The sequence below is a fragment of the Dryas octopetala genome, chromosome 3, assembly GCF_963921425.1.
Source record: "Dryas octopetala chromosome 3, drDryOcto1.1, whole genome shotgun sequence".
NCBI classification, from domain to species: Eukaryota; Viridiplantae; Streptophyta; class Magnoliopsida; order Rosales; family Rosaceae; genus Dryas; species Dryas octopetala.
In genome coordinates, this window is record NC_141368.1 from 27,282,763 (window position 1) to 27,295,249 (window position 12,487).

General features: G+C 39.6%; 1 protein-coding gene across 1 annotated transcript; it reads right to left on the bottom strand.

Annotated features, from left to right (window-relative positions):
* Positions 1 to 4,843: 4,843 nt before the first annotated feature.
* On the bottom strand, positions 4,844 to 11,202 carry LOC147292180 (RNA binding (RRM/RBD/RNP motifs) family protein). Its single transcript, XM_086236399.1, has 9 exons — positions 10,716 to 11,202; positions 8,878 to 8,978; positions 8,370 to 8,730; positions 6,683 to 7,612; positions 6,542 to 6,587; positions 6,263 to 6,324; positions 6,065 to 6,171; positions 5,854 to 5,941; positions 4,844 to 5,559 (listed from the first exon to the last, which is right to left on the bottom strand). The coding sequence occupies exons 1-9, from the start codon at positions 10,848 to 10,850 to the stop codon at positions 5,260 to 5,262; spliced, it is 2,130 nt and encodes a 709-aa protein (XP_086092525.1). The 5' UTR covers positions 10,851 to 11,202; the 3' UTR covers positions 4,844 to 5,259.
* Positions 11,203 to 12,487: the final 1,285 nt, after the last annotated feature.

Sequence of the window (12,487 nt, forward strand, 5' to 3'; positions counted from 1 at the left end):
AATCACTGCTCCAGAAGCTGAAGATCCAAAATTCGAAGAGTGGCTTTGTAAAGACCAACTGGTCATGTCATGGATGCTTAATTCCATGGAACCACAGATTGCCGAAATATTCAGCTACTCTGAATCTGCTCAACTTCTCTGGGAATCTGTCAAAGAAATGTATGGCCATCAAAACAACGCAGCTCGAATCTTCCAACTTCAGAAAGAAATTGCAAGCCTTACTCAAGGTGGGAAAACCTTCGTTGAACATCTGGGAAAGCTAAAAGGCATGTGGAACGAGCTAGCACTATACCGACCTCACACCACAGATAACACAACCCTTCTAAAACGTGCAGAAGAAGATAAGATTTTTCAAGTTTTGACCAGCCTGGATTCCGAGTATGAAGATCTACGTAAGCATATTCTCATGAGTATTGAACTTCCCACTTTCTCCAATATTTGTACTACTATTCAACGAGAAGAAGTGAGGAAAAAGACCATGAATCCTCTAGTAAAATCTATGTCTGAGTTATCAGAATCAAAAGCCTTCGTGACTGAGAAGCAACGATCAGAAAATAAGAATTTCAAGGACTTCAAGGGAAAACGAAGTCCTGTCTCATGTGAACATTGTGGACAAGCACGACACACTAAGGACAGATGCTGGATTCTTTATCCACACCTGAAACGCCAATTCAACAAGGACAGTAGAAATTTTTTCAAGTCTACTACAGATAGCAAAGGTCCGCCAAAGTTTACAGCTAATCTTGCTTCAGAAGAAACTACCACCCGAAATTCCTCATCTTCTGCTTTAATCAATCAACTCACTCAACTGCTCCAACAAATGGGGAGGAATGAGAAATCCAATTCTGATTATCCAGCGACTTCTCTTGCTCCAGGTACTTTTCATGCTTTTTCATCTTTGTCCCATAATGATCTTTCTGATATCTGGATTGTAGACTCGGGAGCAACAGACCACATGACTAACAACAAGCAGGGTCTCCAAAATCTTCAAAATGCTGATAAGAATCAGTCTGTATCCGTTGCCAATGGTTGTTCTGTACCTGTTCTTGGCTATGGAAAATTTAATCCACTTGGTTTAAACGTTTTATCTGATGCACTCTACGTACCTTCATTTCCTTTTCAGTTGTTATCAGTGGGCAAACTAACCAATGCTTTAAACTGTGATGCTATTTTCTCTTCACATTCTGTGGTTTTTCAGGATCGAATGACCAAGAAGAAGATTGGTGAGGGCGTTTATTCCAATGGGCTGTACTTGGTAAGACAACCAATCAATCAGTCCAGGGTACTTCAAGCTTCTGCCTCAGCAACTGATAACTTGTGGCATCAACGTTTGGGCCATCCATCTACCCGTGTGCTCAAATCTTTGTTTCCTTCTTTTAATTCTAGCTTTTTTAAGTGTGATATTTGTCATTATTCTAAACAAACCAGATTACCTTTTGTGTCATCTGTTTCTAGAGCTAAGAAACCTTTTGATTTAATACATTCTGATTTATGGGGACCAGTCCCTATTGATTCTCATGATGGTTTCAAATATTTTGTTATATTTGTGGATGATTGTTCTCGTACTACCTGGCTTTATCTCTTAAAATCAAAAAATGAAACTTTGTCTTGTTTCAAAGATTTTTGTAGCATGGTTGTTACCCAATTCAATTCCCATGTCAAAGTTCTAAGGTCAGATAATGGCACCGAATTTTTGTCCAACAATTTCATTGAGTATTTATCTGAACATGGCATTTTACATGAAACAAGTTGTGTAGGCACCCCTCAACAGAATGGAGTGGCAGAGAGAAAAAATCGCGATCTACTTGAAAAAACAAGGTCTCTCTTGTTCCAAATGCACGTTCCAAAGAAGTTTTGGTCACAAGGTGTCCTTGCTGCCACCTACTTAATCAACAGATTACCTAGTCGTGTCCTCAACTTCAGATCTCCACTTGAAGTTATTAAAAGCAGACGATTGAACTTGTCTCATTTACGTGTGTTTGGCTGCCAATGCTTTGTGCATATTCAAGCTGTTCACCGAGACAAGTTGGAACCTCGAGCTACCTCATGTGCGTTCCTTGGGTACTCCTCCACAAAAAAGGGATATAAGTGCTATGATCCCTTAACTCAGAAGATCCTTATCTCTCGGGATGTCTCTTTCGACGAAACCAAACCTTTCTTTGGAACTCAACAAGAGACACATCTTCAGGGGGAGAATTTATTTGATCAAATTCCACTACCCATTGTGGATGACTGTCCTCTGCCTACACATCCCGCTACTAGTGAATTGGAAGCCATAGACAACAATTCAATTGCTTCCCATCAACCCGTACCTACACCTCCCTCTGCAGCTCCTAGAAGGTCCAATAGAACTCGTCAAGAGTCAACAAGGCTCAAAGACTTTGTCACCTATCAAGTCTCCAGGTATCCTATTGACAATTATCTCTCTTATAATAATTTCTCACCCTCACATGTTGCATTTGTTAGTTGTATCTCAAAGATCACAGAGCCAACCAGTTTCCATGAAGCTAATAAACAACCCATTTGGCGTAAAGCAATGCAAGAAGAGCTCCAAGCACTTGATGACAATAAAACTTGGACCATTGTCCCACTTCCAAAGGATAAGAGACCAGTTGGATGTCGCTGGGTCTACAAAACAAAGTTCAATTGCGATGGAACCATAGAGCGACATAAGGCCCGGCTGGTAGCTAAAGGTTTTACCCAAACCTATGGGGTGGATTATAAGGAAACCTTCGCCCCTGTTGCCAAAATGAACTCTGTTCGTGTGCTCCTATCTGTGGCTGTCAATCACAATTGGCCTCTACATCAAATGGACGTAAAAAACGCGTTCTTACATGGTGAACTAGAGGAAGAAGTTTTTATGACCATTCCCCCCGGGTACATCCACACAGCTCCGACTGGTATGGTGTGCAAGCTCCACAAAGCTCTCTATGGTCTGAAACAGTCCCCCCGTGCTTGGTATGCTAAGCTAAGTTCTGTTCTCGAAGGCACAGGATTCAAACGTAGTAGTGCTGATTCGTCCCTGTTCATTAAGCAAAGCTCTTCAGGAATTGTGGTTGTTCTCATTTATGTTGACGATCTCATTATTACTGGAAGCAGTGGAACTGCTATTGCCCAACTAAAGTCATCTCTCTCTCAACAATTTTCCATCAAAGACTTGGGTACTCTCAAGTACTTTCTCGGCATTGAAGTTGTTTCCTCCACCAAAGGCTTGTTTTTAAACCAAAGAAAATATGTCTTGGATCTTCTCAAAGAAATCGGAATGCTTGATGTCAAACCCATGTCCAATCCTGTTACAAGTAAAGGTAAACTCGACTTGGATGGAGAACCTCTAACCGACATCAGCAAATATCAAAGAATAGTGGGTAGGTTGATTTATCTCACTATCACTCGTCCTGACATCACGTTTGCTGTGAGTCAGGTCAGTCAATTCATGCACTCACCCAAGTCACACCACTGGACTGCAGTTAAAAGGATCCTTCGCTATTTGAAAGGTTCCCCTGGTCAAGGCATTGTAATGGCACCTCATGGGCACTCTCAGATCATGGGATACTGTGATGCAGATTGGGCAGGGGATCCCATTAATCGAAAGTCCACTTCTGGGTTCTGTACATTTGTTGGCGGCAATCTCGTTACCTGGAAAAGCAAAAAACAAACTGTGGTTGCTCGCTCCAGCGCTGAAGCCGAATATAGGGCCATGGCATCTGTTACAAGTGAGTTAGTCTGGCTTCAGTATCTCCTCAAAGATTTGGGCGTCAGTTTCTCTCTTCCTATGCAACTTATGTGTGATAATCAAGCCGCCATTCACATCGCATCCAATCCTGTTTTTCATGAACGGACTAAGCATATTGAGGTTGATTGCCATTTTATACGAGAAAAAGTTCAAGCAAACATTATCAAGCCTCTGTTTGTGAGAAGTGGCGACCAACTTGCTGATATTCTCACCAAAGGCATTCCAACCAATCAGTTCCATCATATCTTGTCCAAGCTTGGATCTGCCAATGTTCTCGCCCAAGCTTGAGGGGGAGTGTTGGAATAATAAATGAGTGGCTGTTCCTATTCTTTCCTCGAGTAGCCAGAAAGGCCTGTTTACTGTTATTAGGCTATTGTAGCCCTTTGAGGCATTTAATATTTGTTCGTTGGGTGCTGTTCCCAGCCCCTTATTTGTACCAAGATAGCAGAATGCTATCTTCATAATGTTAATGAGATTAAGTGTCTCTATGTGGATGTAGGCTTGGTTTTCTTCCAGCTGAACCACCAAATCCTTTTGTCTTCCTGTTAAGCTTAACAGCTTAAGCTTTTCTTCAAACTCCTTTCCAAATTTCAAACCAAAATAAAAGAAGGTGATCAATGTTTTTCAAATAGGGGAACCGCCAATCATGGGCTTTCCAGGCCCCCTATTCTTGATCCCTTTGGCATTCTTCAGATTTTTATTTTTTATTTTTTTTGGCCAGGAGCATTTTTCAGATATTTGAATAATTGGGAATGTGATATCTTGAGGTGCATTTTCCAGCATTGCTTTAGTGCCACTACCATTTACTCACTCGCAGTCATTTGTGCAAGAGTAATACAATAGAAAAACCTTAAACTAGAATTACAACACCAAACCTCATTTATCTCTATCAAACAAATTTCATCATAAATTGGTGATTACAAATTTTAATTTTCTTTCGCTGAAATTTGTGATCACTCGCAATCAAATAGCATACATATTAAAAGTAATATAATATACATTGCACACTTTTTGACTCATTAATCGAAATAGCCACATATGACTAGATATCACTAAATCGACTATATATGTAAGAAAATAATAAATAAAGCTAGCTGGTGCACTTCGGAAGCAACTTAAATTTCCTTTTTCCGCTTTTATCATTTTTTTTAGTGTTTATAGAATTATAAGAATTACAAAACAAATTAAAAGATATGATCCTTCAAAAAGAAACCATTTATCCGTCCTCCCTAGTCCCTATACACAAATTTAATCCTAAAAGTACATCTCCGGAAGGTTACCCGAGCAATCACTTTCTCCCATGCCGGAACAACCAAACCCCCTTTTCTCTCCAACTCAAAAGAATTATACCCAAAAACAATTGTGAGTAGGGAAGCCTCCCCCACACCTCCTCAGACCTCCTTGCAACAATGTTCTCAACCATATACAAAAAGAATATACTCCAATTTGTTGGATTTCAAACGACCTTGAGCATACAAGTGGTGCAATTTCAAGTCGGGCATTTTGTAGAAGGTAACATTTTTTTACTAGCTGCCCTCTGGCTTGGGTTCTGTTCGCACATAAGTGAGACTACGAGCTGTTGGTGAGGGAACAAAATTGCCAGAGACTGAAGCACCACTGTCACCAGGAGTGGCCTGAGTATCCCGCTTCCACTGCAAGCTCCTGGCTCCAGGTTTGATTAGGGGACGAGGCCTAAACGCACCAGGCATGCCTCTTGGGTAAGAAGACCTAGCAAACCTGGCAGTGGCAAATGGAGAACCACGGGCAATCCGTGGCCATGTCATGACAGGAGCAACTTCTTGATGTGCAGCACCCCTCTTTACAACCTGCCAATGGGATAATGATTGTAAGGATTGTCCTATAAGTAACTCCATTTAAACGCCCCCCTCCCCCCACCACCAACAAGAAAAAAAAAAAAAAGTATGGATTCCACATCACAGTTGACATAGTCTAATACTTGATGGGTGACGGCCAAAATGCAATGGTCATTGAAGACATATCCATGTTGCAAAAGTTGTGCTTGCAGGACGAATATGTGGCAATATATAAATTATGAGCTCACAATAGCAAAAAGATATCGCTTTTAGTAAATTATGAGATGTAGTTTCTGCAATTATTACCTTAAGTATCCGTGACATAAAGGAGGTACCATCCAGAGATAGTGCATTGTCTGCTGCCTCCTTTCGTGTGAACTCTACGTAAGCCGACCTGCTCAAGTACCGATATTCAGAAAAAGAGTAACTGAAGAATATGTATTGTCCCCAAATAAAAGGAAAAATTATGCCTTGTAGCTGTGAAAGGTAAGTAGAATTATGAGACGACACATCTTACCCTTTAGGCTGCCCAGTTGCTGCATCAGTAAGTATCACCACTTTTAGCACTTCCCCAAACTTGTTGAAATGTCGAGACAGACTATCTTTTGTGGCAGCAAAGTGGACCTGTGAATTTGTAACAAATATAACAAAACTAAGAACGTAGAGAACCAAGACAAACTCTGAAACCCAGAAGAGCAAAAAGATGAGCTATTACATTGCTAACGAAGATAGTTCGAGAATCTGCGTCCTCCAAAGGACGACCAGCAGCATATTGACCTGCACAATATTGTAAAAACAATAAATTATATACATAGTTGTATACTGCTGAAATCAAGGAAGATCCAATGCAGGAAAGGGAATCAATCGTTTGAAGAGCTAATAACAAGGGATCAACTCCCCTAAATTGGGGAGGAAAACTAGCATCTCCACTTTAAACAATATTAACATGCAGGAAAAAAAAGTGTCGACTATTTTTATGAGTTCCAAAACTCACCAGTGGAAGATGAAAGCAACTTCTGGGAGTCTGCAGCAGGATTTGCCTGTTATCACCGACGCAAGTAGCTGAGTATAAAGGAAAATTGAGAAAGTGAAGATAAACATACATGTAAGGCGTGTGTGTGTGTGTTCATCTTACATTTCCATTACCAACTGAGACAGGGTTGCCATTCTCCTTCATCACACGCAAATCAGATTTAGGAACCCCTGCCTCATCATCCTGTACAGATTTCCAATCATCCAGTTCAGCAACTTCTCTTGGCTCCTGATGAGGTGGTTTCCAAGTATTGACATTCACAGATATGTTCACAAGCTTATGTGAAGAATTTGCAGCTCCAGTAGGTCGACTATAATCTTTATTCCTTGATGTCCGCATAACATTGTCAGCATTCTTAGCTACACTGTTCTGCACCTTCAGTGAATTCTCACCCTTGTTTCCACCAGATGTCCCAGTTTGTGAAACATCAGTAACTCTACGACCCATAACATTGACATCATCAAAACCTTCATTGTCTGATATGGAATCAGAAACCAAACCAGTATCACTTTCTAACATAGTATTCCCTACATACTGCCCACTGTGTTCACTTCTTTGTAGATATGTTGATCGGGTTTGCTCAAGTATTTGGACATCTTCATATTCAACATCCTCAGTAGCAGCTTCTCTAAATGAAGTGAGTGGCCCACTGGTCTCTGAAACATCCATACCACGACCAAGCCGGTCAAACACACTTCCGGAAGATTTAACTCTTGTCACATCTTCAGCAGCTTCTGCCATGGCTTTCATTACAGTTGCCATGGGATTTGGCACTCTGGCAACAGTTGCCATGGGATTTGGCACTCTGGCAACAGTTGCCATGGGATTTGGCACTCTGGAAACGGACTGGATTCGTCGGGGACGATCAACCAATGTTGAGTCAACAGTGGGTGTAGAAACCACAGAACGGAGGCGCTTCAATGAAGGCTCCATTGCTGAATTGGATTGCCTTGAGGTTGTCAGAGCATCACGCACAGCAAATTGAAGCAGCCGTCGAGGGGCATCAATATTCGCTTGCGAAACTGGTTCCCTCTGTGAAGATATTGATTATTGACTCAGAAAATTGGATAATAATAATCAAAGTGCACACTTTTTATACCAAAGAAGAATTTTCGAGGAGAATGAGTCTAGTCTACAACATTAACTTGCTTAAATACACATAAAATCCTCTTTTTCATTGATGAGGGGACGAGGGGGAGGGCAGAATATACATTGAAAACCATAGATATATTAAAAGCCAGTAATGTTAACACCCATGCAAGCACATGCAAATTAATGCTTGATATCAACAACAAAATATTCTAAAAAGAAAATGAAGGGGAAAAGATTAAATGCTATTTCAGTTTCCACATAAAACATGGTCAAGAATGGAACACTGATGGATCGAAGAATAATAAACGAAACAACTTAAAACAAATCTTTCCAATCTGCAGATGCGATTCATGTAAAAATGACAGTTCCAATACTGAAAAACAATACAGTTTCGATACTGAAAAGCAAGACAGTTCCAAACTGAAAAGCAAGACAGTTCCAATACTGAAAAGCAAGACAGTTCCAATACTGAAAAACAAGACAGATCCAATAATGAAAAAAAAAAAAAAGAGTCAAATACTGAAAATGAGCAGTCTCCACCACACATCGGCATATATTAATTATTTATGACTATTTAATAAAACTGAAGAACAGATAATTACAACAAGAATAAAATGTCACCAAACACAAACAGATGCAAGCTCCAATATCAAATGATTAGAGTCAATCTCATATTAAAAAAATTTAAAATACCAACCTTTGTATTCTGCCGCTCATCAGGCCGAATCCTTTTCCTCTGAGCTGCAGGCTGGGGCAAAGGAGACCTTGCACGACTGACTTTGTCATGACTTTTTTCCTCTACATAAATATTTCCAATCTCAGAGCTTCGAAAAGGAGGGGGTTCAGCAGCATCCCTTGCTAGTCCTTTCCACTCCCTATTGTGCCGGCTTCTAGATAATTTATTAGACTTCTCTCTTTCTGGCTCAGAACCCAGATTATGAGCATCGTTTTTTCCAGGTTGGTCCCCTGATACGGTTTTTCTTTTACTCACGTCTTCTAAATGCGAATCCTGAGGTTGTACATGCAAATCCAAATTTGAAGCCAGATGATCCCACAACCTGTCAGGAATAATTTTAATAAACAAATAATTAAATCATATAGCTGAGAAGAAATGTGACCAGGTCACAAAGCTAAGTAGAAATGCTAAACATGCATTATCTATTAACTCAACTTTTCTCATAAAGGAGGAAAGATAATCAAATTACCAAGAAACAAAAGAATCGCTGTCATCCCCCAAAAATACATTTAACTCATTCTTTGCTTCTTCTTTGCCCCTTCCATTCCTTAAAAGGACAATTACATATTCCTGCAATGAAGATTAGAAAAGTGAGCTAGAGTTCTAGTGCCATAAATTTATTCTGTGCGTAAATTTTATTTAAAGAAAAATCAAGGGTACACAAGTTTAAAAGAGCCCTGAAAACATAAAGAAAAGACAAAAGAAGAAGAAAGACAACAAGTCAACCAAAAGAAAAACGTCCTCAAAAAGAATTTTTCATCTCTAACATGACGCTCCACTGCTTCAAATCTCCTACCATTCCTTCCCGTCCAAATGTAGCAAATCAAGCACAGCAAGCAGATGACCACAAATAGAACATAGTAGCACCTAATGAACCGCAAGTGAAGAAAAGGAGAAAACCACATAACACCCATGTAACTGGCCAATGCACCATATATAGAAGTTATAGAAGTTATAAAAGTTAAATCTATAACTAGAATAGGTGCGAAATAAAAAAATGAGAAAAGAACTTGGTACACATTAATAGAGAAAACATCGGTACACTAAAAACACAAAGCAAATAACTATAACAGCATATGTTTAAACTTTAAACTCACTACTCAAATAAAAAATACATAAAACAAAAAACAAACCCACCCAAGCATGATAGAGATACAGAAAAAAAACAACCATAAAATCAATGAAAATAAGAGGTATATTGCAGAAAACATTTTTTGGGTATTGGATGGAAAAAATCAAGTACTATCTATTCAAACAACTTCATGGTCCTGTAAGGGGCAACTACCTTTAATCTCTACCTTTAACAACTTCTAATATTATATGATAAATTTTCTATTAAGGGCACCTTAAAAAGCAATGTGTTCTATGTGTCATGCCTACCGGTGTGTTGGACATACCACCTCCAAAGGCATGCTCATGATTGATGCTTCCTAGCTTAAAGTAACAACAATTAGCTTATTTAACCCCAAGTAAACCCATATGGGCTTAAAGCCTATACTATTCATATATAAAACTCCAGGGCCTTGCAGTAGTTAGCATAGCCCTAAGGGCAACACCTCTACAAAACCCCACCCCCCCCCCCCCCCCCCTTCATCGGTACTCCACCAGAGAATTATTCAAATACATCAGCCATCAAGAACATCACATTATATTTCCTAAATGCTCCTTAAGGAGAAAACCAGCACATGAGAGGGAAAAAGGGCATAAGCAATTCTCCAAGAGCTCCCCACACAATCACCTTAAAGAATTTCAGACCAAAACCTATTAATATTTGGCACACATCTCGCACCTTAGTCTTTACTGCTCACATTTCAAACAATGGGCATTAACTCTTTGAACAAAAAACCCCAAAGGAGTCTTGGTGCATCTCAGAGGTATCTTAACAGAAGCAAGAGAAAAGCAACCATTCTCTACATGCTCATACCAACAAATAGGATGTATTCAAAATTATGGGTAGTGATTTAAATGACAATAATTTTCAAGAGTTCCGCAATGCTTATGAGTTAGCATCTCCGACCTCTACCACCAACCTTAAATCCAATGGCAACATTGCCAGCACATGTAAGAAAGCTTAACCTAGCCACAGTTCAATAAAAACAGTTCATGGTATCAAAATTTACCATCCAAATCAATCGAAAACCGGCAAATATCCACTAGAAACAATATCCAATCACCGAAATAAAAACAGAAAACCAAACCCAAGATATTCTCCAAACCCCAATCAAAGCACTAAATAACAGTCCAACAATCAGCGCAAATTTCAGAACAACGCGCAAAGAGACTTAAGCCAAATGAGAGAGTCCGTACCACAAGCGTGTCATCGGTGTAATCCCCCATGAACTCCTTAAGCTTCTCCCTCACACTCTCTCTCAACTTGACAACTGAATCGCCCGTTAAATTAACCCTAAAGGTCCGATCATCGGCTCGATCCACGCTGCCCATTGCGCTACAAACCCTAATTTAAGCCCTCAAAACAAATACCTTATCACCCAAACGCTTCAGAAATCTCCCTCAATCACAAAACCCTAGCTCAGGTTTATAAATATCCGCAACCAACAATCAAACTCCTCCTCCTCTGGGCGATAACTGGGTACGGAAGGTTCGAGGATTTTCTCGGGAAAGTGACGGAAAAGGTTTCTTGGGAATTGGGTTATAGGGTTGCATGGAAAAAACCCCCGGGAGCGAATTGCCGGGGAGGAACAAATGGGTATCTTCTGAGAAGAGAGAGAGAGAAAAAGAGAGAGAGAGAGAGGGTTTTGATTGAGGGTAAACAAACCGACTCTTCGTAAGACAAGTTTTCTACTGGGAGTGGAATGCTCTGCTTTGTTGCCGTTTAGGGATAATTTTTTGTTGTTTTGTTTGTGGGCTGTTTGTTTTTCTTTTTGTTATGGGCTGAAACAACGAAATGCAATAACAATAAATTTCCCTAAAGACAGCCCAGTAGCCCACATCCAAATAAAGGGAAGGCCATGGCTATTCCGACCGGCCTAAATTACTAAGTTGACCACCCTATTTCAAAATTCTAACTTTACCCTTAAAACAAAAAATTTTGATTTTATTCGACAGTTATCTGCTGAACATTGGTGGATTATTCGGTGGATAACTACCGAATGGAAATGAAAAAGGCATTCGACAGTTATCTGTCGAAATATTTGTATTTATTCGACACTTATCTGCCGAACATTGATGGATGTTTCGGTAGATGACCACCGAATAGATCTGGATGATTTTATCATGTTTTTGCAATAAAGGGTAAAATAGGAAAAAAGTTGAAAAAAATATGTTTGGGTGGTCAACTCAGCAGTTAAGGATGGTCTGCATAACCTTACTCTAAAGGGAAAAAGACTAAATTCTAAAGATATTAGGGGGTTCTACATATACCCCCCAAAATACTTTCCCAACCCCCATTTTGTTCTCTGGCCAAAGAGAGAAAAGCATTGTGTGAATTTGGATTTGGGTTTGAGGTTAAGGTTTGAATTTGGATTTGAGTTTAGGGATTGAATTTGTATTTGGATTTTGATTGTCATTTTCTCTAAGATTTTTAAGGAAATGATGGCCAATAATTGGAAACGAGTTTAATAATAAGAGGGATGGAATACTTTCGATTGAAAAATGGGAGGTTGGGACTAGGTTGATAATGGTCATTCACGACAAATTAATTTCTCATTGTATATGAAGTCTTTGTTTCTAGACATTTTTCTTCTTTAATAACCAAAGCTGTTGTTCCTATTTTTCCTCTTCTGCAATATATTTTCATTGAAAAGAGAAAAAATATATACACATGAACTTAGCAAATCTACAACCTACACTTCCATGTAAAGTCTGCTGGAGATAAGGAAAGGGTTGCCAGAGATATGGGGAAGAAGCGCCGAAGATACAAAAAGGAGGGGTTGGGGTTCCAAATCAGGTTGGGTTTATGGGTTTTTTTTATTCTTTGAAAAAAATAAAAACAGACAAGTGTAAGTGTGCTATTGGTCCATGTCGATTGGGGTGACCAGGAGGTTCACTTGGGGTGTGACCCAAGTATTGTACCCCGTCAATGCTTCTCCTCTCCTATAAGGCCTTCTTCGTTCATAGAA